Source organism: Myxocyprinus asiaticus, chromosome 6 (genome assembly GCF_019703515.2).
Source record: "Myxocyprinus asiaticus isolate MX2 ecotype Aquarium Trade chromosome 6, UBuf_Myxa_2, whole genome shotgun sequence".
Taxonomy (NCBI): domain Eukaryota; kingdom Metazoa; phylum Chordata; class Actinopteri; order Cypriniformes; family Catostomidae; genus Myxocyprinus; species Myxocyprinus asiaticus.
Window position 1 is genome coordinate 11,825,595 of NC_059349.1, and position 27,388 is coordinate 11,852,982.

At 43.0% G+C, this 27,388-nt stretch overlaps 1 protein-coding gene across 1 annotated transcript in view; it reads right to left on the bottom strand.

The window, feature by feature from the left end:
* The window catches only part of LOC127442648 (probable G-protein coupled receptor 158), a 79,298-nt gene that overhangs the window by 18,016 nt on the left and 33,894 nt on the right, over nucleotides 1-27,388 (bottom strand). The window contains exons 7-8 of the mRNA XM_051700838.1: nucleotides 23,881-24,119; nucleotides 2,820-2,958 (exon numbers count right to left, since the gene is read on the bottom strand). Of these exons, the coding sequence (XP_051556798.1) occupies nucleotides 2,820-2,958; nucleotides 23,881-24,119 (378 nt within the window). The remainder of the gene's footprint in view (nucleotides 1-2,819; nucleotides 2,959-23,880; nucleotides 24,120-27,388) is intronic.

Genomic DNA, 27,388 nt, shown 5'->3' on the forward strand with positions numbered 1-27,388 from the left:
TTCATTCACAATTATCATAATTCATGCCCATGAAAATGCCATTTAACCTCGTTCGAACCTGCGTCCTCATGCGTGGACGTTGTATTTTGGCTTTGCTATATGCAACGCATAATTTAAATGAATAAAAACTGACTAAATACTGTTCACAAGACTGTAGACTGTCATTTAAAGGGTTAACCTGATGCCCCTCGTGGGACAACAGCAGATTAAGTTTTCTTGCTACTTGGGCAATAATTATGCGGTTCCCCCATTAATATCAGATGGCCAATGCAGGACAGTACTACTTTGATGTACATGTATTTAGGGCTGCACAAACTCCAACAGTTCTGCTGTATACATGTCCTCAACATGCGTAGAGTTGTATCTACTGCTGCTGTTTCCTCTAGTTCATGAGGCATGAAAGCTTTGGCAACCCCATGCTTTGCACCAAAATAAATGTGGCCATCATCACATGTTGTGGCTGGAGGGGATTCACAGTGAGGCATGAGAGTGAATCAGCTGCATTCTGTGGGACAAGCTTGTAAATTACTTTGAATCTGTAGGGCTGCAGCCTTAAAGCCCATCATTCAATCCTGGCATCTGATATATCGTCTCCAATAGCTTATGATCAGTGATCATTGAAAATTCTTTCCCATACTTTTTACAAGCCCACACTATGGCTAGTGCTCCCTTTCTGTTTGGGAATAACACATCTGTCAAAGCATGACTCGCATAGTAGACTGGTTTGAATGAACAATATGCCTGTTTTTGGCTTAGAATCACTCCAAGCCCAAATGGACTTGCATCCACGATCACCTGTGTGTCTGCCTTTTGGCTGTAATATGCCATTGTGTGTGAACTTGCTAGTGCAGATTTAAAAGCATTGGAAGCATTCTTGTTCTTCACCCCACAACCAGGTGCACTGAGACCTATTGAGTCATCTCAATGGCTCTGCCACATTAGCCAAGTTGGGGAAGAAATGGCAAACATGAGCCTTTTGTATCTCCATAGTCCAGTGTGTGTGACAAATGTGATCAACGAATGCGACTCATGTTTCAGCTCGATCTGATGGTACCCCCATTTTAAGTTCAGTTTGGAAACCACTTCAGCTCCAGTGACGTCCTCCATATCATCAATAGTGGGAATTGGGTGCCGCTCACGCACCACAGCCTCAATGACCACGTTTACATGCACTAAAAAAACGGTTTATTCCAGGGATTTTGCAGAAAGTGGCATTCTGAAACGTCATGTAAACAAGAACGCCGATTTCCTTACGCTGTTTAAGGGATTAAGTGAAAGCGGTTTAACACACCTAGATTTCTCCCGGAGATCGAGGCTTAATTTTGTCATGTAAACACATAAGCGGTGTTCTAACAGGTTTTGGAGGAGTGTGCATGTGTGTGGAACAGACTGGAGAACAAACGTCATAGGATTGAGCCCAACAACAAGTCAATACTGCGGAAAGAATTCAACATTTCTGGGAGTACAGTGGGAAAAGCACATACACTATAAACTATACCCTTTATGGACACCAATGTAAAATATCGACGGTCCCTCATGTTCGCGTATATGCGCCCGTACATTAAGGGAATTCCGGAGTTTTACGTATGAGGGAAACACAACTATTGCTGCGCAATTCCACTGCATATCACACTGGAAAGTTAAGGATACAAACACAGCAACAACTCTGGAATATCTGGAAATAAAGCGAAGCAACGGAGAATAAAATAGTGAAGTCTTCCTTGGATACCATGTTTGTTATTTACATAAGTGTCACAGGAAATTACATTGCTGTGGAGAAAGCTGCTTACTAACAAATACGCATGTAAACAGGAGTAAAGAGTACACCGCTTATACAGTGCAGGCAAACAGAAACACTGCTTTCTCGCAACAACCCGCTTTCTTGCAATAAGCCGCTTTCTGGTGTCCATGTAAATGTTGTCATTGACTCATATCCATGCGCATATCCATGCAAACTCTGATGTCTCCACCCTTCTTGTGCACCACCCAAGTGGTTATACCCATGGAGTCGGCCCTTCTCTTATAGCTTCACTTATAGCTTATAATTTTATAGCTTAATTTGGCTTTAAGCAACTCTCTCACGCTAAATGGCAGTCTGCGTATTGGTTGTGTAAGAGGAATGACGGTACTGTCAACATGCAATTCCAGTTGGAAGTCATTCAACTTTCCAAGACCTTCAAAACATGCCTTGTATTCCTGTTGCAATATCGCTGTAAATGTTACAATGTTACAGCTCGCTCCAGAGTCTATTAACATGGTCACTGGCATACCATTTAACATTACTGTTATTCCGGCTTCATTTTCCTCTCCGTGTAGAATGAACATCCATTCAACATCATCATCATCGTCCGTGATGTCCACTAACACTTTGTTGTGTGGGGGCTTATCTGTCACTTGGTTAACTTTTAGATCTGTTTTTGTACGGCACACTGTTGTGAAATGGCTCTCTTTGCCACATGATCGACATTGCTTTCCTTTTGTAACAGTGCACATTTTTCCATGATGGCCAGGATGGTTAATATTAATATTTACAATTAATATAAATTTTACTCATTTAATTTATAACAAATAGCATGTTAAAATTCATACATTGTTAAATACAACTCATAAAGAACAAGTCATTTGTATGTGTAATGTATTTTTTAATTTAATGTAATGCTCTCTGCAGCAAAACAGTGGGAATAGAAGTATTTTCACTTCAGAATTCAGGCTTTTAAACTCCACTTTATTTTAAGCACGGTTTACAGTCCCACTCATAAAACAACCAGTCTCAACCATGCTTATGTTTTTGCTACTCATAACTCATGCATATTGCTCACCTAATGATGTGGAATATTGCGGAGATGAGAAGTTCATTATAAATAGCAACTGCTAGGTAGCGAGGCTCATGGAAGGCAGAGGGCACAGTCCGTACAGCATAACACAGATAGATTCCCCACAGCAGGAAGAGGAACTCCGCTAGAAGAGGAACACAAGGAGACACAGCACAATGCCATCACTAATTATTTAGTGTGTCAAGTCTGGGAATGCCAGCTGAAAAGATGTGATTTCACACTGTCTGAAATGCTGTTTTCTCCTCCCTCTATTTTTTGCTGCATCACTCAAAGTAACACAAAGTCGACGGAGCATGAAAATCTTGAAGGCAATGTTTGAGTCAACAACAGCTTTAGAAATGCAGTGGTCCAATTTCTAAATTCTAAAAAGTGGCTATTTTGCTTCAAAATAATCATCAGACATTAGCAAACCTGTAATACTTCATTGCACATTAAAAAGAAAAACAATCTGTTTACATTGTCTATTTAGTTATCTATGTAAATGTATATACTTACAGTATAAGAAACATCTTTTAAACATAAAAAGCACTTGGAGTGACCATACAAAAACTTTTGATACAGAAATTCAGTAAATCATACTCAACAGCAAGTGAAGTCCCTCTGAGAAGTTGTGAAGCTTGTCTTTTGGCCAACGTCCACTTTAAAGTGCTTGATAAGTAAGTAATGTACAGCCAGCTGGCCATTACTGCAAAATATACCTCGACAGAGTGTATCATTGCATCCCTCTTAAGGAATTTATTTTTGGATTATAACTGGTGGGCTGTGCATTATCCAGTTTATGGATAAGAAATATTCATTTATTGAGTTTAATATTGATTTGAAGTTATTGGTAACACTTTACATTAATGTTCTGTTTGTTAAGGCTTTATAAAGGGGTTTATTAAGTAAGGAATAATTGACAACAGAACGTTGAATTATTGAAAAAAACGCACACCCTGAGGTGGTAATGCAATCAAGACGCGCAGCGGAGTCTTTGTGAGTGATGATCTCTGAAACCCTATAAAATCATGCCAGTTTCATTGGCAGATGACACTTGATGCTCTGCCCCTTATGCGCACACACATCTGGGGCATATAAACTGGAGCACAGCCCCATTTTGCCAGGATTTTCATCTGGAGGAGAGCAACATAATCCCTGGCTAGGTGGAGGGAGACAAAGCACTCATTAGCGTCTGCCACTGGGAGGTCGTTAATCACTTGACCGTCAGGACTCCCTGCTCAGTTAATGGTTCCAGCAATGGAAAAAAGGATCCAACATGACAGAAAAAAAAAATCGCTCTGTCAACGGGCAGGCCAATGAGCTTCTTCTTTTACTGAAGAACTGACAAGACTTCAAGCTAATCTCAACATTTTAATCTGCAGTCGCACTCAGCTTCATATCATCACAAACATTGATTGTAATCCATATTGATTCTGTCACCAAGTGTTTTTTCGCTGTATTTTTCTCTACAAAAATGACTAATGAAATTAGAAAGCCAATGCACAACAGTCTGTTTTTACTGAACGTAATTGCTTTTACTCACTGAAAGCTGCATATGGATATATGCATTCTATGGAAAGCCTCGAGGGGATAAATACACAATCACACACTTTCATAAGGTATGTTTCTCCTAAATCACTCTTTTACAATTGTTTATGCTCATACTGTACTCCTGTTGTTATTTCTGCGAGCTCCACGTGACAGGGAATCAGAGAGAGAGTTTTGGGGAGTAATTACAGTATGTGTTAGCCCTCCACCATTTTGTATCAGCAAGTGTGTCATACCTCCGACTGAAGAGAGTGAGATCTCAGCAAAACAGTCTGCATGTATGCCACCCTTGACCCCTTGTTTTGAATCTGCTAGTGTGATGTCGGCTTTAACAGTGAGAAATCAGTAGTGCAGGAAGCGATTTATGTGCCCCAGGGCAATGCCAATTAGCCATCAGGGTAGTGAAAAGGCTTTGACATAACCACCTCTTCATCTTTAAAAAACAGGACAGAGGTACAATAAACCATTATAGTCAAAGACAAACCACAGGGGGTCATGGCTGGTCGTTATGGCAGCAGCATACACTTTAAGCATGGTTGAGTACGTCCTGCTTCCAAGTGCCCTTGCAAAAAGCAGAATATTGTATGCACAGGGCAACACACTGGGTCCTCACCACATGAGGAACACTAGTCAGAAAACATCGCCACTTTTAGGCATACAGCCGCCTCGTTGAGGGGACCCTGGCCTGCAGTATGGTGTCGAGCACTGGCTGCAACAACCCTAGTATGTCAGACGAGTCCTGTTCAGGGGCCATACATAAAGCTGATCATGCCTCGAGCTTGCGAGAGCAGATATCTCATCATGGGAATTTCCCACGGAGGAGCATCTAACAGCTCCACTAGCTCCAGACACCAAGGGCTATTTGGCCACTTTGATCGACCTAGCAATTCGGTCACCGTGTCTTCCCGAACCTTGCACAGCAGTTGTTATAGCAAGTGAATAGGAAGCAATGCATATTTGAGTTTCGCTGGTCATTTGTGAGCTAAGGCGTCCAAGTGCAGTAGAGCAAGAATCATGGAGTACCTGAAGCAACAGTGCGTGGTCTCCGGGGATGCAAACAGATCCACTTGGCTTCCCCAAATACTTCCCAAATCCTCTGAACCATCTGAGGATGGAGTCTCCATTCCTCTGGCCAGGCACCTTGACACGAGAGCAGATCCATCCTGCACTGTGTGTGTATATATAGGAGATGTGGCTCGCTCAAGAGGAGAATTTGGCATGCCATATCCAACATTGTGAGAGACTACATTCCTTTTAGGCAATATATGCACCACGACTGCAGTGTTGTTTGTGCGGATCAGAAAGTGAAAGCCTTGCATGTCTAACCAGAAAGCTCTTAGAGTCAAGAGGACTACAAGCAGTTCTTTAGTCGATTTATGTGCCACACAGCTTGTACTCCTGAAAAGGTGCAAAAAGCCGGACGAAAGCCAGAAACTTGCTGACTGGGCACCACCATGTTTTTTCTCCAATTGACTCTGAAGCCCAGCCACTCCAAATGTGTAAGCAACAGACCTCTGTGCTGGCATACTTGTTCCTCAAACTGAGCTAATAGCAACCAATCATGTTGATAATTCAATATGCAGACTCTGAAAGCACTGCATCGACACATTTCCTAAATGTGTAAGGAGCCAAGGAAAAGCTGAAGGGCAGGACTTTGAAGTAGATTGCAGTCCCCTCAAAGGCAAATCTCAAGAATGGCCTGTGGTGAGGGGCTATTTGTACATAAAAGTATGCATCTTTTAGGCTGATCAACATGAACCAGTGCAGAGGGCGGTCGTGAGACAAATCTCTGAGCCCACCACCCTTTTTGGTGACGATAATGTAATGGCTGTGAAAGCCTCCTGGCATGTAACGGCGGGGAGAGTGAGAGAGTTGTTGCAGGGACACAGAGAAGGGGCCCAGGCCTTCTTTGGAACTGGAGCGAAATGGTCTGTGGGCTCAAGCCACGCCCAGAAGGAGGTTTTCTGCTGGGACAAGAGCTGGAGAGCACAATCTTTCATTTAGGCCAAGGCCGCTGGGACCACACTCAGTCTCCACCTTCTGAGAAAGAACAGGAGCAGCAGTGGCAGTCTGCTTTGCCTTGCTGCCCCGATGAGAATGTCCTGCTGGACGCTGCCCCAGGATGTGTTTTTAGGCTATCGATTGCTGCTTAGTTGACTGGAATCTCTCAGTAGAAACACTCATGGCATCACCAAAGAGTCCTTGCTGTGACATCGGAATGTCGAGCAGAACGGCCCTGTGCTTGTTGTGAAACTCTGACAAATTAAGCAAGATATGAAGCTCAATGGACAGCAGGCTTCCCATAGATCTGCCAATGGCTTGGGCTGTGATCTTGGTAGCCTGGAACACCAAAACACTGGCACAACACAGCTCTTGAAAGAAACTGGGGTCCAGGCCAGTTTTGTTTATGTTCTTGAGCAGGTCTGCAGAGCCGAACCAGCCTGGCCAGCTGAAGCATAGGTCTTACCTATTAGAACAGACATAATCCTACACAGCTTGGGTGGACACACCAGCTTGGATTTCCACGCCAGTGCAGAAGAGGAGGGGCACAAGTTGGCTGGTCTCAGCCCACTTCAGAAACTTGTCTCAAAGTGTTTTGGTCCACTTTCCTTCACAATTCTCACCTCAGCCTTTCTGATCTTTCCATCATCACTTGGGAAGATTCTCTTGATTAAGCCTATAGACCAGTCGTGTCTTTTGGCTTGGTTGTCTCTTAGCAAGATACCTCCGTCCTGAAGATTTGTTCTTTAACCTCTCCAATTCTGTCGGCTTTGGAGATTACAAATGTCTTCCTTTCAAATACTGGACTTGGCGCCATTGGCATCTGTAGAGATCGTTGACATCAAACTGACCAGGAGGAAAGCTTACATTTCTATCAGAAAGACTCGCAGGCTTGGTAAAGTTGACATGACATTTATTTGATGAATTGATATAGTACTGCAGAATATATTTTCTCTTTTGACGTAAGCCCCGTCTGGCGGTCCAGTGAGATTGCTACTTGAACCATCAGATCCTGCCAGATGTTGGAGGCTGGTGGTGAGGGCCTGCCCCAAAAAAAGAGAACCCGATACTACCCCCAAAAGACCACAGTTCCGGGCGGGTTATGAACCAGGTCTTCATGGCTAGAGTTTCAGTCTGGAGAACAGAAAAGGAGATGTAAGAGCTTGAATAGACAATAGTGCATGAACTGTGATATCCCTGGCATGGTTGTGCGATACCTTAGTGATAGGATAAGCCGTGCTTGTGTTGGGCCTCATGTATTCAGATAGAAGACAAAGGCAGGCCTAACAGTCAAAAACATTCCTCAAGCCCCCACCTTCTAAGTCGTAAATCTTACTGATAAAAATCGCACCAAAATCAAACAAAGGGAGTCCAAAACAGACTACGGATCCATGAAGCCTTGCCCTCTAAAGGATCGAGCTCTCAACTCCTATTGGATGAGGCACACAACAGAACGTCCCTCAAACATGACATCATCAGGACTTCAAATAATTCTGAAATGCTTCCAAAGGGGCTTCCGGCGACTTTGTTCACCGAATACGGACGTAGCTTTTTGCTGCTCTCCGGTGCAACCTCGTGGCATAAGGAAGTAATGTCCGACTTGAAACTGTAGCCATACAATCTCCATCTCGCTGGACGAGTTGAGATTACTCTGTGTTCAACCGAACACTCTAACGGATCCGAAGGAGACCGCCGAGCAATTCGCATCTTCATCCATTGGCCTACAGAAGTGAAGAGATTAAAGATCTCTCTTCCATCTTCAATCAAGTCGACATTTCTGAGTTCTCCGCCAGCCCGCCGAGAATCAACAGCCGTACCGGCCGCCGACAATCAACAGCCGTACCGCCCGCCGACAGCGCAAGGAAACGACCTCTCGTCATCACACGAGCCTCAAGGAACCGGGTCAAAATTAAAGGACGGAGGAAAACACATTCTACCTGTGTCCTCATGCGATTCAAGTAAGAGGTTACGTCTGGGCAGAGATAGAATATTATAGCGTGTTATTCTTGTGTTTCAAGGTTTTTGCTTGTACAGTTTACGGACCGCCATGTCCGCTCATTATTAATACTCAGGGTATTAATTATCACGAATTTGTTTTGCTGTATTGTGGTCCAACCAAATTGGACTGTTGTGCATTTTCACCATCGCGGGTGAGACAGCAACTGAGTTCATCCATTAAAGAGTCAAATAACAAGGGACTTTTACGAGCCCCGCTTGTAAAACCATGTCTCTGAGTGATGAACACGGCTGCTTTATCTCCAGCTATCGCGAAATCAGCTTTCGGGCTGTCACTTAATCATCTCTCTCTCTCTCTCTCACTAACCACACTGACACACACACACACACACACACACACACACACACACACACACACACTGTCACACACACACCTTATGTGTTATAGAATTATTTTTATTTCCATATCTAATCATATCACTGTTTAGTTTGTAGTTGTAAGTCGGAAGTTTATTGACTGCATTGTATTAATTATTAATTGATATTACTGCATAAATAAACTTTGTTTATATTACAAAAGAAGTGTTTTGGTTTGTTTTGCATACACCTGTGTCATGCTGACGGGATGTCAGTGCTCGGATTCAAACCTTCATTCATTGTTTTTTTTCCCGAAAATCGATATTCTTCGGATGTCGATTTTCCTAAGAAAACAATCTAATATTGAGACTGTTTTAATATTCGGTTATTAGTCCCTGATTTCAGGGTGGTGCCCCGTCAATGTTAATCCTTATTAATATTCTGTTGATTTTTGATAATTGATAATTATCTTTGTTTGAATTTGAATGATCAATAAGCTAGTATTAATTTTAATTAATGTTTCATCGACATTAACAATTAATGATTATCTTTGATAACTGTTGATTTAAAGGATTAAAAAAAGCTAACACTGATTCTCATCAATGTTCTATTGATTTTAATAATTAATAATTATCTTTGATAATTATTAATTATTGCTAATAACCAAACTTGCTCCTAAACGTAGCACACTACATTTACTGGAGTCCCATATGAGGTTTTAATGAGTTAGATCCAATTAATTAATTTAAATATTGATTAATAACTACAGAAATAATTATTAATTATTTCTGATAGTAACACTGATCTAAACAACCAGTAAAGCCCTACACTTGCATTTGCTGATGACCCTTATGAGAAAGGGGGCATTGTTCATGTGATTACTATTGCTTGAATATACAATAATGCATGAAATAGTGCATGAATTGTGAGATCCCTGGCATGGTTGTGCGATATCTAGCGATAGGATATGCCGTGCTTGCTTTGTTGATGACCCTTATGAGAAAGGGGGCATGGTTCATGTGATATCCTTGCTTGAGGATAGCCATGCTTGCATATGAACGTTAATTGTGCGATATCTGTCAGAGGATGGACAATGTTTCATTTGAGTCCTATGATGAGGGTGACATACAGTTGAAGTCAGAAGTTTACATACACTTAGGTTGAAGTTATTAAAACTCATTTTTTAATCACTCCACAGATTTAATTTTAGCAAACAATAGTTTTTGACATCTACTTTGTGCATGACAAGAGTATTTTTCCAACAATTGTTTACAGACAGTTTGTTTCACATTTAATTGACTATATCACAATTCCAGTGGGTCAGAAATTTACATTCACCAAGTTAACTGAGCCTTTAAGCAGCTTGGAAAATTCCAGAAAATGATGTCAAGCCTTTAAACAATTAGCCAATTAGCTTCTGATAGGAGGTGTACTGAATTGGAGGTGTACCTGTGGATGTATTTTAAGGTCTACCTTCAAACTCAGTGCCTCTTTGCTTGACACCATGGGAAAATCAAAGAAATCAGCTCAGAAAAACAATTGTGGACCTCCACAAGTCTGGTTCATCCTTGGGAGCAATTTCCAAACATCTGAAGGTACCACATTCATCTGTACAAACAAAAGTATAAACACCATGGGACCACACAGCCATCATACCGCTCAGGAAGGAGACACATTCTGTCTCCTAGACATGAACGTAGTTTGGTGCGAAAAGTGCAAATAAATCCCAGAACAAGAGCAAAGGACCATGTGAAGATGCTGGAGGAAACAGGTAGACAAGTATCTATATCCACAGCAAAACGAGTCCTATATCGACATAACATGAAAGGCTGCTCAGCAAAGAAGAAGCCACTACTCCAAAACTGCCATGAAAAAGCCGGACTACAGTTTGCAGGTGCACATGGGGACAAAGATCTTACTTTTTGGAGAAATGTCCTCTGGTCTAATTAAACAAAAATGGTTGGCCATTATGACCATCATTATGTGATGCTTGCAAGCCGAAGAACACACCATCCCAACCGTGAAGCATGGTGGTGGCAGCATCATGTTGTGAGGGTGCTTTGCTTCAGGAGGGACTGGTGCACTTCACAAAATAGATGGGGAAGTAACATTATGTTGAAAGTTAAAGCTTGGTTGCAAATGGGTCTTCCAATTGGACAATGACCCCAAGCATACCTCCAAACTTGTGGCAAAATGGCTTAAGAACAATAAAGTCAAGGTATTGGAGTGGCCATCACAAAGCCCTGACCTCAATCCGATACAAAATTTGTGGGCAGAACTGAAAAAGCATGTGCGAGCAAGGAGGTCTACAAACCCGACTGAGTTCTGTCTGGAGGAATAGGCTAAAATTCCAGCAATTAATTGTGAGAAGGTTGTGGAAGACTACACAAAACGTTTGACCCAAGTTAAACCATTTAAAAGCAATGCTACCAAATACTAACAAAGTATATGTAAACTTCTGACCCACTGTGATGAAAGAAATTAAAGCTGAAATAAATAATTCTCTCTACTATTATTCTGACATTTCACATTCTTAAAATAAAGTAGTGATCGTAACTGACCTAATACAGGGAATATTCGACTGAATATTCGGTATCTGCTTCGCAAGAAATGCTAATCCGGCACAGGTTTTATCTAAGAGTGAACAAACCTTACTTACCTGCTGCCAAATGTAGCTACCCTGACCATGAATATATTTACAGTGAATAGAGCGGACAGTAATTTAAATGGGATGTGTTTAGAAAACATAGTTGTAGAATTAATGTAGAAAGCATTATAAGGAAGCTTAAAACCTTACTTACCTGCTACTAAACGTAACTGGCCCAACGACGAGTGCATTAAAAGTTAACGGAGCAAAGATTGAAATGCATTGATACTTAAAAAAAAGTTTTTTTAATGTAGTTAGGCTAACGTAGTTGTTAAACTAGTAATGAGCTTTGAAATTGGAACATTGATAAAGCCGCAATGCTTAGAACTTCCCCATTGATTGAAACATGGTCCGAACAGTGAAAAAATAAAAATGATTTATGGAGAGCCATATAATACAAATCTCTGCACTGTAATGATGCCTGAATGAGTAATAAAACATAAACATAACTGTGGAATGGGAATTAGAGCCCTGTTTGACTTGATCATATAATGCATTGCGGAAATGTAATGAGCCTACTGCTAGGTGTCAGAGGCACGCAACAACAAGTGGTGCTTCCTTATTTGGAGAACGCGGAAGTAGATGTATGAAGTAAGAAACACTTTGTGATTTACGTGCGATAGGAGTGACCAAGGAAATGAGGCATCATCTTAACTGAATGGAGTAATAAGACCCCGTATGATAAGTACTTGATAGATCTTGATTCCCCAATAGGGGTACACTCGGGCAACATGGTGAATGAATCATGCATTGTGAACCTTAACTCAGTTACTCGCACGGCGCTGCCGTCACGCTGTGAAACGCGTGACCGCGTACCATGAACTATGAGAGCCGAATGCTCTATTGAAATGAAATATTGCCTCTTGAATTTGATATTGATGCAGATGAGGGTTATGATGAACAGACAACATTGGCAGCAGAAAGCCTAAGACCCATAAAACATCCTGTAAATGCATTTGATGAATATCAGAATCAGAATCAGCTTTATTGCCAAGTATGCTTACACATACAAGGAATTTGTCTTGGTGACAGGAGCTTCCAGTATACAACAATACAAAAACAATACAAAAACAGCAGCAAAACATAGATAATAATAAAAAATAAAAAATAGTTATACACATACATACATACACACACAGGGGGCAACCAATAATCCTCTCAGCAGTCCGAATTGTCCTTTGTAGTCTTCTGATGACTGATTTTGTAGCTGAACCAAACCAGACAGTTATTGAAGTGCAGAGGACAGACTCAATGACCACTGAGTAGAACTGTATCAGCAGCACCTGTGGCAGGTTGAACTTCCTCAGCTGGTGAAGGAAGTACAACCTCTGCTGGGCCTTTTTCACAATGGAGTCAATGTGTGAAGTCCACTTCAGGTCCTGTGAGATGGTAGTGCCCAGGAACCTGAATGACTCCACTGCTGCCACAGTGCTGTTTAGAATGGTGAGGGGGGTCAGTGTTGGGGTATTCCATCTAAAGTCCACAATCATCTCCACCATTTTGAGCGTGTTCAGCTCAAGGTTGTTTTGACTGCACCAGACAGCCAGCTGTTCAACCTCCTTCTGTATGCAGACTAATCATCATCTCGGATGAGGCCGATGACAGTGGTGTCGTCTGCAAACTTCAGGAGCTTGACAGAGGGGTCCTTGGCGATGCAGTCATTGGTGTAGAGGGAGAAGAGTAGTGGGGAGCACACATCCCTGGGGGGCACCAGTGCTGATTGTACAGGTGCTGGAAGTGAGTTTCCCCTGTCTTACAAGCTGCTGCCTCTCCGTCAGAAAGCTGGTAATCCACTGACAGATAGACATGGGAACAGAGAGTTGGTGTAATTTATTCTGGAGTATTGCTGGGATGATGGTGTTGAAAGCTGAACTGAAGTCCACAAAAAGGATCCTTGCATATGTCCCTGGTCTGTTCAGATGTTGCAGGATATGATGCAATCCCATGTTGACTGCATCATCCACAGACCTGTTTGCTCGATAAGCAAACTGAAGAGGATCTAGAAAGGGTCCAGTGATGTTCTTCAGGTGGGCCAACACCAGTCTCTCAAATTATTTCATGACCACAGACGTCAGGGCGACAGGTCTGTAGTTATTAAGTCCTGTGATTTTTGGTTTCTTTGGGACAGGAATAATGATTGAGTATTTGAAGCAGCATGGGACTGCTCCAGTGATCTATTGAAGATCTGTGTGAAGATGGGGGCCAGCTGGTTAGCACAGGATCGAAGACATGCTGGTGAGACGCCATCTGGGCCTGAAGCTTTCCTCGTCTTTTGTTTCCGAAAGATGCGGCTCACATCATCTTCACAGATCTTAAGTGCAGGTTGAGTAGCAGGAGGGGGGAGGAGGGGGGTTGCAGGAGGTGTTGGTGTTTGTGTGAAGTGAAGGTCAGAGTGGGTGTGGGGTGTGAGATTGAGCCTTTCAAATCTACAGTAGAACACATTCATGTCGTCAGCCAGTTGATGGTCCACCACAGGGTTGGGGGTAGGAGTCCTGTAATTTGTGAGTTGTTTCATGCCACTCCACACTGATGCAGGGTCGTTAGCTGAAAACTTGTTTTTCAGCTTCTCAGAGTGTCTTCTTTTAGCCACTCTGATTTCCTTGTTCAGTGTGTTCCTGGCCTGATTGTACAACACTTTATCCCCACCCCTGTAAGCATCCTCTTTGGCCTGACAAAGCTGCCTGAGCTCTGCTGTAAACGTCATGGTTACTTGTGTAACCTCCGTTCCCTGATGGAGGGAACGAGACTTTGTGTCGATGTAATGACACTAGGGGTCACTCTTGGGAGCCCGAGACACCTCTGGTCTTTGATAAAAGGCCAATGAAAATTGGCGAGAGGTATTTGCATGCCACTCCCCCGGACATACAGGTATAAAAGGAGCTGGGGGATGGTGTGGCCTTCTTACCAGCTCCAGGTGAGTGGGTTCCTTCGTCACTGGGTCGCCCGTCTCAGGGGCGCTTTGACGACCTCCGTGGGTTCTTAGATGCCGACTGTGAGACGGGTGGTGTCTGCTTCCTGCGGTGGGCTCCACGCCGGGGCCGGGCCGAAGGGGCGGGCTGCGGCAGAGCCGGTGCAGTCACCACAGGGGGACACCCTTGGCGACGAGCAGACAGGGTGCAGGATCTTGAGCCGCGCCGGGGCAGGAAGTGCCAGATTGCCTCCGTCTGCTGCTTCACCGCCGAGAACTGCTGGGCAAAATCATCGACAGTGTCGCCGAATAGGCCAGCCTGGGCAATAGGGGCAGCAAGAAACCGTGTCTTGTTGGCCTCACCCATCTCAACCAGGTTGAGCCAAAGGTGGCGCTCCTGGACCACTAGTGTGGCCATCGTCCTCCCGAGAGACCGCGCCATGACCTTCGTTGCTCGGAGAGCGAGGTCGGTCGCCGAGCGCAGTTCCTGCATCAAATCTGGGGCGGAACTACCCTCGTGCAGTTCTTTCAATGCCTTGGCTTGGTGGACCTGCAGGAGAGCCATGGTGTGCAGGGCAGAGGCGGTTTGTCCAGCAGCGCTGTAGGCTTTAGCCGTCAGGGACGACATGAGCCTACAGGGCTTGGACGGGAGCTTAGGGCGTCCGCGCCAGGTGGCGGCGCTCTGCGGGCATAGGTGCACCGTGAGCGCCTTATCCACCGAGGGAATCGCCGTATAGCCCCTGGCCGCCTTGCCATTGAGGGTAGTGAGAGCAGGGAACTGCGGAATCGGGGCTGGGCAGTAAAAGGTGCCTCCCACGATTTCGTCAGCTCCTCGTGCACTTCCGGGAAGAATGGCACTGGAGCGCGGTGTAGCTGCTTTGAGCGGAGGGTTCCACTCTATCCCGACGCTCGTGGCTGCCCGGGAAAGCATGTCCATCATTTCAGTCTCGGCCTGTGACTAGGCAATCGTCCCCGAGGGTGGAAGCCCAGCTGAGGCTTCTGCGGCCGACTGGACAAACCCGCTCTACGATGCTGTGCTCGAGAGCTCATCATCTTCGCGGGCTCTGAACAAGAAGCCAGACTCGCCGTGAGACGAGCCCGCGAACTCATCCGGAAGCCCGATTGGGGCAGACAAGCGTGCTGGGGAATGGGAGGTCCGCGGGGGTATATCCGGCAGAGATGATCCCATTGGGGTCCCCAAATCCCCCAAATCAGAGGCGGGGAGCCACTGGGATGGCTGGCTTTCTTACAAAAGCAAGCCGCAACCTCAACGTTGTCATGGTCATGTTCTCGCAATGAGTACATGATCCATCCACAAACGCTGCCTCTGTGTGGGTCGCGCCCAGACACGAAAGACAGCGATCATGACCATCCGAAGTTGAGAGATAACGACTGCAACCAGGAATAACACACAATCGGAAAGCCATCTTTAAAAAGACGTCTTTAAAAAGACGTTCCGTGTGTGCCACTCTTTTAGAGAAATATATACTCTTTTAGAGGAAAAAAGCACTTTCAGAAAATATACTCTCTTGTTTTCTGCCGAAGTGCCCAGGGGCGTTCTCTGCAGTGCACCAGTGCAGGGGCGGGAGAAGCCACTGAAATGCACCGTCAGATCCAGCAGAGGTGAATGAACAGTAGAATTCAGCTCAATGAGTATGACCGTTCGGCTCAGAAAAGAAAATCTGAATGAGTGGTTGCATACCAGCTCCTTTTACCCGTATGTCCGGGGCAGTGGCATGCAAATACCACTCGCCAATTTTCATTGGCCTTTTATCAAAGACCAGAGGTGTCTTGGGCTCCCAAGAGTGACCCCTAGTGTCACTACATCGACACAACGTTGAGTGAGTGACAGATAGGGAACTACTGTTTGTCATTGTTGAACTTTAAATAAGTCCTAGCACATATCCTCACAGAAACTGATATATGATGTAACAGTATCTGTGAGCTCATCCAGGTCTGTGGATGCAGCCTCAAAAACACTCCAATCCGTGCAGTCAAAGCAGGCTTGTAGTTCCCGCTCTGCTTCATTGGTCCATCTCTATATAGTCCTTAATACTGGCTTGGTTGATTTTAATTTCTGCCTGTAGGTTGGAAGAAGATGAACCAGACAGTGATCAGATAGTCCCAAAGCTGCTCTAGGGACAGAGCGATATGCATCCTTTATTGTTATGTAGCAATGATCCAGTATGTTCCTGTCTCTGGTGGGGCATGTAATGTGCTGTTTTTATTTGGGGAGTTCACGTGTGAGATTTGCTTTGTTAAAATCCCCAAGAATAATAATAACTGAGTCCAGGTATTGTTGTTCCGTGTCTGTGATTTGATCAGCCAGCTGTTGCAGCACCGCATTCAAACATATACACACTCACCAGAATAAACTAGGAAAACTCCCGCAGCGAGTAGAAAGGCTTACAGTTAATAAAGAGCACTTCCAAATTAGGACAGCACATCCTCTTTAATGTTGTTACATCTGTACACCAACTTTCATTGATGTAAAAGCATGTTTCACCGCCTCTCCTTTTCCCTGTTAACTCCGCGATGCAATCCGCTCTGAACAACTGGAAGCCTGGCAGATGTAATGCGCTGTCTGGAATGGCTTCACTCAGCCAGGTTTCTGTGAAGCACAAGGCAGCAGAGATTGAAAAGTCCTTGTTTGTGTGGGTGAGGAGATGTAGTTTGTCCGTTTTGTTAGGAAGAGAGCAGAGATTCGCAAGATGAATGCTCGGCAGCGTTGTTCTAAAGCCTCGCCGACAGAGTTTGACCAGCGCACCGGCTCGTCTTCCTTGCCTGCGTCTCCTGAACAACAAAGCCGCGCCTCCAACTAAAATGTCTAGCAAAACATCTGAATATTCAAAAACCGGGAAAAGACTGTCTGGTATAAGCTGTTCAGCAGTTCATATCTGGTAAAACTGACTGGAAAAAGATTACTAAACACAGGACAAACAAACAAAAACAACAAAACAATAGGAGCGCTCCACACCGAGGTGGCCATCAGCGATGTAATCATGATGGCGGGTAGAATATGATTGAGAACATAGCATATTTCTGATGGGGATCAGCTGCTGCCTTGAGGCATAGTTTCGACGGATTCGGTGAGGAACGCGGATTTAGTGAGGACGTAGTAAGCTATAGAATGAACTGCCATGTTGGCACAGTGAAACAGCAAAGAGGTAAATTGAAAGCAGGCTTTTAAAGCAATGGCTGATGCATGATTGGCTAGGAGTTAACTAGAAAATGGCGTGATGTACAGCTGTGAATCTCCCACTAGAAATACTGTACACTTACATTTCTGAAGCTCCTTGTTGGCCCCTATGAAATTCGTCCCACAGTCAGACCTCAATTTCTTTGCAGGTCCTCTGATTGCAAAGAATCATCTAATGGCATTGATAAAACTAGATGTGTCTAGATGTGTCTCGATAACTTCAATGTGTATGGTGGTATGGGTGCTCATGCAGGTGAAGATAACTGTGTTCTGCGGGTAGTGATAGATCTGTGCTCAGACGATCACCAGGCAAGACGATTCTGCTCTTCCCTTCTTCCCTGTAATTTACGACATGTTATACAGCTGTGAATCAGACTACTGATACACCTCTTGCCCCCGACAACCTAGAAAACAGTGATGGTGTGGTGATACATATTCTCATGATAATGTCTAATGAGCAGGGAGGTGATATGGTGTCTTCCTAGAAATATAACTGGATGGGATTCCTTTTATGGAAGTTGTACTTTTGACAGGCGACCTCAAACTCTAAGTAGGCCTTCAGAGTCAATAAAAGGGCAAAGCTTGCTAAGGGAGCTTTGCTTCAGAATGGGTTTGCCACTCTGGATGCTTTGAATTTCCTCTGAATAAGTCTCCATCTGAACAGCAAGAAGAATTCTAGTCTTTATGTGATTCAGCAGATCTGCATTGAGAGGCTTCTTACACATATGCCAGCCATGGCAGGCATAATTTTTGCCTTCTTGTGTGAAGGAACTGGCGATGTGGGAGAGTCGAGCAACAGCTCTAGACACTGATCTCCAACTTGACAATCTTTTGAAGCGTGCACTCTCAAGATGACTTTGTGAATGGTACGTTATGCATGTTGTTACCTCAGGTCGCAGTTCTGCATCTGAAATGGGGTTAATGAGTAGAATTTTTTCCTCATCTGGTTGTCTGCTTGATGGATTAGGAAGGAAAGTTGGTCCAGTCATCCATGCTGAAAGTGCAAGCTGTTTCGCTGGAATGTTTCTCGTGCCATGATTGGCTGGGTTGAGGTCAGTTGGAATATAGCTCCATTGGTGTTTCTGTGTTGAACGATTGACCACCACCAGTTTACATATCATGCAAACAGGTCTACAGATGACGCTATTTCCACTGCCCTTCACACGGCTTTGACTCACATAGAAGGCAGAGACACATACTGTATGTCAGAAAGCTGTTCATTGACTACAGCTCTGCCTTCAACACCACTGTAATTTTCTCCTTCCACAGCTGTCCTTCTCAGCCCATAAATGGCTAAAGCAGGTGAGGGGGAGATACAGAAGACATGAACTTGCATGCGGTAGTCTATCACCTCATTATCAAGATGATGGTTGCAGAATCACAACAAAGTCATAGTCACGGTGAACCTCTGTCACAAGGAAGCTATGATATATCTGCTGGATTTCTGTCATTACAGCAACTGGCTCAGTTTGAAAGAGCATAAGCACTACAAGCAAGCTATTGTTTAAGTCTGGACCTCGTAGTAGAACATTGTTCAGTGACACACCGTTGAACCTTGCACTTGAGTCGAACACAATTCTGATTTGGCCTGGATTCTGAGGGTGATTGTGGCATGGGGAGGCATGGTCATGTGTCGGTCTGCGGGAGAGTGGTAAAGCTTATCACCTGGGCCATAATTACCTCTAACACCTGTCTCTCATTATAGTGATGGTAGAGGGAGACCTGAAAAGGCACGCCAGAGTGTCAGAGTGGAGAGAGACCAGAGCCACCACCTGAAGCTGTGTGTGTGTGTGGCCATCAAGAGCCCTATTGTTTGAGTTTTATTAAACACTGAGAAAGAGTAATAAAACACTCACCTTGACTGTTCGCTGTCTCCTGACTCCTCCTTTGCCCATAACTAAGATCTTGTTTCAGTGATATATTTAGAAGCTTGACAAATACCATTATTCTTTGTCTTTGTCAATAGGGGGTGCTGTTTCAGCATGATCATTCTGAATGTCTGTCATTACGGCAACTGGCTCAGTTCGAAAGACCATAAGCACTCCAAGCAATCTATTGTTTATGTCTGGACCTCGTAGTAGAACATCATTCAGTGACACACCGTTGAACCTTGCACTTTAGCCGAACACAATTCTGATTTGGCTTGGTTTCTGAGGGTGATAGATTCCAAAGCTTGGCAAGTACCAGTATTCTTTGTCAATAGGGGGTGATATTTCAGCGTGATCATTCTGAAAGATCTTTTCCATAAAATCTACATAATGTCCCTTCATCTCTGTGGGGGTTTTTTTCAATGTGCGCCTGAGATATATGAGTCGATTCAGAGCTTGTTGTCGGTTGTTGGGTAAGCGTTGTCTTGGTGCTCGAAATGGAAGAGAAGCAACCTAACTGTTTGTGTCATTCTTGCAGAACCCTTGGTTCATAATCTGCAGGAAAAGTTCATCCTCAACAGAGGCAGCAAGCTTGAAGTCATCATCTGAGTCACTGAAGACCAATTTCCCCAGTTCTGCATGAGTTAACGTGTATGAAAGGAGTTTTGCACTGCTCAACTGAAATCTGCATTTTCATGTGAATGTTGTTCTCACATGGCTTAAAGTAACTTGGACATCCATTTCCAAGGACTTGAGTTTTGTATGCACAAACTGCAGATCTATGGGCACCGTTAAGGCAGACATTGCTGATTATGACCCATCCAAGTTCTAACCGTTGGGTGCACACAAATAATGTCTCTGCCAAGCAATAGCAGAATCTCTGCAGAGTGGTCAGGGGGTGGTGTTTTGTCTGCTATAGCTTTGAGATGGGTGTGACTGTGTGCAGCTTCTGGTGTTGGTATTTTATCCCTGTTGTTAGGGATTAAGTCACACTCAGTAAGGGTTGGCAGTGGTAAGTGAACTTCTCCATTTATAGACTCTACAATGAAACGTTCCAGCAGTATTTTTTGTTCCAGAGCATGTTTTGAGTGTGTATGGGCAGGCATTACTTTGGATTTTGAATGTATCTGGATCTGGATAGTGACACATTACTTTGGTCATCTAACATCACATACATCTTTCCCTTTTTCTCAGCATGTCCCTTAGGGTAGTCATTTACCAGAGCATGATTTGCTATTGACTCCTCCACAAACTTCAGTAAATGTTGGGTTTACCACTGCAGGTGTGTTCTCACTTTGCAACCCACCATGCCCTTCCGAAGGTGAGGAGGGATCTGCCACAATCCAAGGTCCTGGCCCTGCATGGAGATCTGAGATGTGTCGTTCACTATTACATTCTGAACAATGTACAACAGTTTGATAGTCTTTTGCTTGATGGGCTGTTGAAGTACAGCATTTGAAGCACATGAAATGCTCTGACAGAAAGCATTTCCGTTCTGCAAATGACTTTTCCCTGAAGGCTCTGCACATTTTTAAGGAATTGGTTTTTTTGTGAAGGGGGCACTGTTTATTAGGATCCTCAATGGTCTTTTTTTGGAACAATCTGAGGAAGTGCTCTTTATATCTGTTCTGTTGACTGACATGTTGGCTTTAGTTTTCCATGGTTTGTTTTGATGCACTTTCTTACCTCTGAAGGGGGCTGTATTGGGAATTGGCAAGCTAAAGCTAAGGTCATTCCTGTTTTCTGCATGGTGACACACAATCTACAAAGAATGAGAATGGAGGATATGGGACTTGATCATCTCTTTTAAAGTGGGATACTTGAGCCATCCACTGTTCTTGAATGCTGTGAGGTAATTTTTCTATTATTGGGTTTATACCTCTTGCTGTGTCCAGGAAGTTAAGACCTGGTAAGTAGCCCTCTTGTTTGCAGTTCATATTTAAAATAAGTCACTGAGTTCTCATAGCTTTTCATTGTCTTTAATTGAGAATTTGGGGAAGTTGTGAATTCTAGGGAACAGAAAAGTCTCAAAAGCCTCTGGTGAACCATAACTTTTGTGAAGTCTCTGCCAGACCATATCCAGACCTTTAGATGGGTTGTTTACATAAACTGCCCTGAACTGTTTGGCATGCTGCAATGACTCCCCACCAAGCCACTAAATGATGAATTCTAGCTCTTCACTAGGTTTGAGGTTCAACCCTTCTAATCCATTTGTGAAGCTGGATTTCCAAGATAGGTAACTTCCAGGCTGATTGTCAAACAGTCCTGCAGTGATTAAATCTCAATGAGATAAATAAGCAGCCAGCTCAGACACATCTGTCCTCTTTGGTTTTGCACTGTGTAGAGACTTATATATAGGATTTGTTTAGCACCCTGAATGATAACTTGGGGCATAATCTGCATGAAGAGAGTCAGCACTTTTGAGGTAGGGGCTTTGGTCAAATGTGACTTTAGCTGGAGAGACAGTTGGATCTGTCTGTGGCAGATACTGGTTTCCAGTATGTGTTGGAAGTCTGGGCTGCACAAAGTGAGCAGTCTCTTTGCTCCTGTACTGAACTTAAGAGTAATTCTCACAGGAAGAAACATTTTCTTGAACATATTCACCAGTGCAATGGATTGACTTTTGTACTGATGAAGAGTGACTCCACCTACTTGCATAGTCACTGTTCTTTGGACTTGCAAGTGCCTCAAATACTTCAACTTCTGCTGAGGCAGTCTCAGCCTCATATTCCTGCTTGAGGGCATTCAATTTGGTTTCTATGCATGTGTGGAGGTGAGGGCATGGGCGAGCGCCCATCTGGGGAGAGAGAAAGCAGTAAGGACATCCACCTGAGATGAATTGCTACTAATTACTATTTCCATGTTCACATTGAGAGACAGGGGAGAAAAAAGCAACCCAGTCCTCAGAAAGAGTAGAGAGAGTTACACACCAGAGACTGTGTGTATGTGTTCTGAGAGTGTTTTGCTGAAAAGCTGATCTTGATTTCCATTGTTGCTGAAAGCCAATCTTTTGTTTGGCATAAAGCTGGAAAGCATTTTCTGTGACTTACGTGTACTGTGGAAACCGGCTCCCGCTTCCTCTTTTATCTGTTCTAAACAAGAACTGTTGCCACAGCGTGCTTTCTCTACTTGCAATTCAATCTCACACTTTGCATTGGCTGCTCATTTGTGTGCCGAATCTGCTTAGGCACGAGCATGTACTGCTTCTATACTTCTAACTCACCATTAAAATGATATCCTTGTCTGTTGTGAATATTCAGTGTAGCTGTGTACGAAGCACTGCCCACACAGAGGTCACCGTCAAACCAAACAATTTCCTATTGGTCAATGCGGTGATTTCGCCTGTCAAAGTTCACCAAATTTGAACTCGAAATCAGCACATGGAAATTCTTTGCCACCGGAAGGCCATCGTGCGAAATTCACCATTGCTTGGATTCCGCGGGTGACTGTATTTCACCCGAGGAATTTCACCATGCGAAGCTATGTGAAAAGAGAAAAATTCTGGCAAAATTGCACTGTGCTCCGGTTTATATGCCTGTGATGACACACGCATAAGGGGCAAAGGGCCATAAATCATTGAAATGCGGTTTTAACAACATTAATAAAAACTGTCATGCAGTACTTGCCAAATAGTGAGCCATTTTACCTCACATGTTATAAATGCTTAATAAAACGTATTCGTAATAAATTATGAAAATTTCAGTGTATGTTAATGTAAATTGGACACTTAAGAAGTTGCCAACATTAAAAAATCTATGTACATAAAATTCAGTATGGTTTCATTGTCATCAGGCTTTATTATATGATATATGTTGTGAATGTGCATGAAGACCATGGGCCATATATATAAAGCCTTAGAATAAAATTTTAGTCTTAAGTATGTCAAAATTCTAAGAATGAGGTAATTTTGCTCTAATTCCTAGAATTAAGAATATGCATGATTCATAAAAAGTTAATTAGTTTTAAAACTTGGTCTCAGCTCCTAGATAATTTAAGAGCACTGGAGAGTTAAGAGTAGTGCAATGACAGAGTTATGCGGAAACCACGCATTCTCCAACAAAGAATGTGTTAAACTTATATATTACTGAAATTTAGGGCAAATATGATTCATAGTTTATCAAACAACGGAAATAAATCAGCACAATTTTTTAAATAGCATCACATTTGTCTTTTAATTACAAATTATATTAGCAGCAAAACAATTTGAGTAAAACATTAAATTGAAAATGTTTTCATGAATTTCAACATTTTATCTCGTATGCACTTGCCATGGACTATACCTGATGATCATGTAATCAAGCATGATTTGAGAATTTTACAAAGAGCATCTTGTGTGTTTTAATTTAAGCAATAAAACCTAACCTTAAACGAGTTAAAACTGTTATATAACAAATTTGTTTACATTTGATTAGTGACCAAATATTTCTTCTTCATTTTACTGTCATAACTTATTTGCTTAACACCCTAAAGCTATCTTTTTTTAACTTTTCAGGTTATGAAAAGAATCCCTTAGTTTCAATGTGGTTTCAGACTTTTGGACCACCTTGAATATATAATTCTATTTTCTGGGTAAAGAAACTGACCAGCAGCCATCATGTAGTCCCAGCTGTCCAGTAGACACATGCTGAACTGCAGACCCTCTGGGGTGACCCCGATGTCAATGAGGGTGTGGTGGGTGTCTTGGCTCTGGCATACGGCTGAAGTCCAGGCCACAAGGAACCACAGAACAACAAGCAGAATCACACCCAGCAGACGCAGAACCCTCCAGCTGGTCATGTATGGGATCCGCTGGGCTGTGCGTGACAGGAACACTTTCAAAACTCTAAGCATGAGAAAGAAGAGATATTTAAAAGACAACTCTGTAAATGAAACTAGCACTTTTCAAATTATTTCTTTTTTTGTTTCTCATGCAGTTTTGCACTTCAAGAAGCTTTTAACAGGAGGATAATTGCTTATCACTCCCATGCTCCTTTCTCATTTCTCAAGTATTATTGTAAATAATGCTTGTCATTTTAAAAGAAACAACTAAGTGAATGTGAAGGTAAAATGCTACAGTAGAGGCCAGTTTATTTGGTTTGCTGTAAGTTACCTTCCCATATATGGTAAAAAAATGAAACCTAACAAGACAGTACATGTAATTTGACTGTAAAATACTGGACAAATTTGATTTTTTTTAAATGTATACTGTGAACTGTGTTAACTATACAGGCACCAAGGTGCTATTTTGAAATGCCTTAAGATTTTTTCATAAACAGATAATTTTGATCTTTTGCTCAGTAAGGGGCCGTTCTTACATGAAAAAAAATATAGACGCAGCAAAACGGATATCCACCTTTTTCCTGAACAATGAAGTGTTCCATGATTCATAACCGGAACAAGAAAACAGTCCAGTGGCATTTAGAATCATTATGCCAACGAAATAGCAAGCCCTCTAGACAGAGAGAACTTGCGAAGAGAGAGAAGTTATGTTTATGTTGTAAAACCTTGCGAATGTGTTTGGAGAAGACCAGCCTGCTGCAAAGCATGTCTTGTATGTGTGTAGCACTCACACAGGGCATAAAAAATGCAAGGACTGTTCCTCATCCGAATTAAATTGAACGAAAAAGGCCTGAAGGTGAACCACCTGAACTCTGAAAGGCAAGGATAAACCCTTATGCACATGGCCTTTTTTGGGTTTGACGGTGGCTTTTGAAAGGCCTGGACCAAACTTCAGACGTGAATTGTTGACTGATAGTGCTTTCAAATCACTGACCCGTTTTACTGAGGCCAGAGCCAGCAGTAATGCGGTCTTAAGAGAAAGCACACACAATTCAACAAGAGTCAAGAGTCCACAGGCTCGAAAGGGTGCCCCGTGAATGCTTTTAGGACCAAAGTTAGGTCCCAAGTCTGGACTGTAGCCGGGTGAGGGGGATTTAGTTGCCTCGCTCCGCTAAGGAACTTTGATTAAATCATGTTCGCCTATAGAGATGCCGGCTTCAGGTACGTGATACGCAGAGGTAGTCGCTACATAGACTTTGAGCGTTGACGGAGTGAGCCCTGCATCCAATTGCTCTTGAAGAAATGTAAGAATTTCAGGTACGGGGCAGTTCACTGGGTTTTTGTTGCGTGAAATGCACCAGTTAGTGAACACATTCCATTGCATAGAGGCGTCTTGTGGACGGTGCTCTTGCCTGTAGAATGGTGTTCATCACCGACTCAGCCAATTCTGGCTACATGTGTAGGCCACACGTGTAGGCTCCACAGCTCTGGCTGGGGATGCCAAATCGTGCCTTGTGTTTGAGAGAGAAGGTCCTCAGCGGTATTTCCCATGGAGGCCCGTCCAGTATTTCTACCATCTCTGTAAACCAGGACTGATTGAGCCATTTCAGCACAATTAACAGAACTGTTTCCATGTCCACTCAGACTTTGCTGATGACAGAATGAAGGAACACCGGAGGAAACGCATACTTGCGTTTCACCGGCCACTTGTGGGCCAGCGCATCCTGGTGACTTATGTACACCATTACTGTTGTGTTGTCCGAACGAATCAGAATGTGGTGATTCACGATGTTGGAATGAAAAGCTCTCAAAACTAAAAAGACAGCTAGTAGCTCTAGGCGGTTGATGTGCCATGCCCGTTTTGCACCTGTCCAGGTAACCTCCTCGTGGTCGTTATAAAGTGGTTCTCGCTCTCGGTGGGGTGCATGGTGAGTTGTGTGTGGATGCTGCAGAGAATAGCATGAAGCCTCCACATGTGCTATGTCTCCGTGATAATGCGCTCAATAAGCCACGTGATAAGATGCGTGGATTAACTGTCTCAGACGCGGAAGCAATTGGGATTCGTCCTCCGCCAGAGTTACTACGCCATCACGAGGATTTAGAGCGCATTGGGAATTGGGCATTCCAAAATGGGGAGAAAAGAGGAGAGAAAAAAAGTACCTGGTTTTAAAAATACTTAAGTATTAAAAAGTAAAAAGTAAATACTGCACATTAAAATCCATTCATCATAAAGAAATGTGACCCATTCATGTTGTTATTTTTAAAGCCTAATAACTGAGTCTCTTACAGGTAATATTAAATACAATAAGTGATAGTTCAGTAAAGTAAAGAGTCACTGGTGGATAAGGCAGGGCATTTTATTCCACAAATAATCTTATAGTCCATGGAAACGAACATGAACAGCATATAATCAATTAAAATTATAATATTAATCATTTTATAATGTTTAAGTTTAAAATGTTTACTTATTCTTTGTCTGAGCAATTTTATTTGAAACTACCATTTTAAAAATGTGTTACTACACTACAAGCTTTTAACAATAGCGCTTAACTACACTGAAGTATTATCTTTATTAAAAATATATATATAACTATTAGTATTAGACTAAATATTCAACAAATAATAAGTAGATGTAAAAATAGGGTATTCTTCGTGAAGCTCAAATGAATCCAGCACGGTTCACGTAAATGAATCCTCCGAAAGAGCCGATTAACTAAAATGAATCGAACTTCCCAATGCTTCATATGTGAGGGAGAGAACGGTTTTGGTGATCTTCATACACAAGAATCGTTCAAACGAACCAACTCACTAAAATGAATCAGACTTTCTAAAGATTCATATGAGAGAGTGGTTTAGGAGAGCACATTTGTTCAGTCTTCTTGAATACTGTGCACATAAACAACAAGTGTTCATAAGGGTAAATGCGTCAGGAAATTTTTCAAATTCCTTGACATTATGGGAATGGAATTCGATTTTTCCAGGACAGACAGCATAAAAACCAGGACAATCCCAGGAAATCATGTACGGGTGCAACTCGACTCTTTACATCACACGCAGACATAAGCACACATCATGTGAGAGTTTGAAAACAGCACCTACTGTTTTTCCACAGCATCTTAGAAGAATCCTCTGTGGCTTATATACAGTGATGAATACATTTAGACCGTATGGTTTGTACACAGCTAGGGTTAATTGCATCTTATCTGTGCGTTTAGGCTTATTTAAGTTCAGATATTCGCTGAAGTCCTTCATAAATGTGCCTCGCTGGTCTGACACAGACTCCAAGATGAATGCATGTGCTGAGTGTCTGTGCTCGCGCTGCTGTCAATCAAA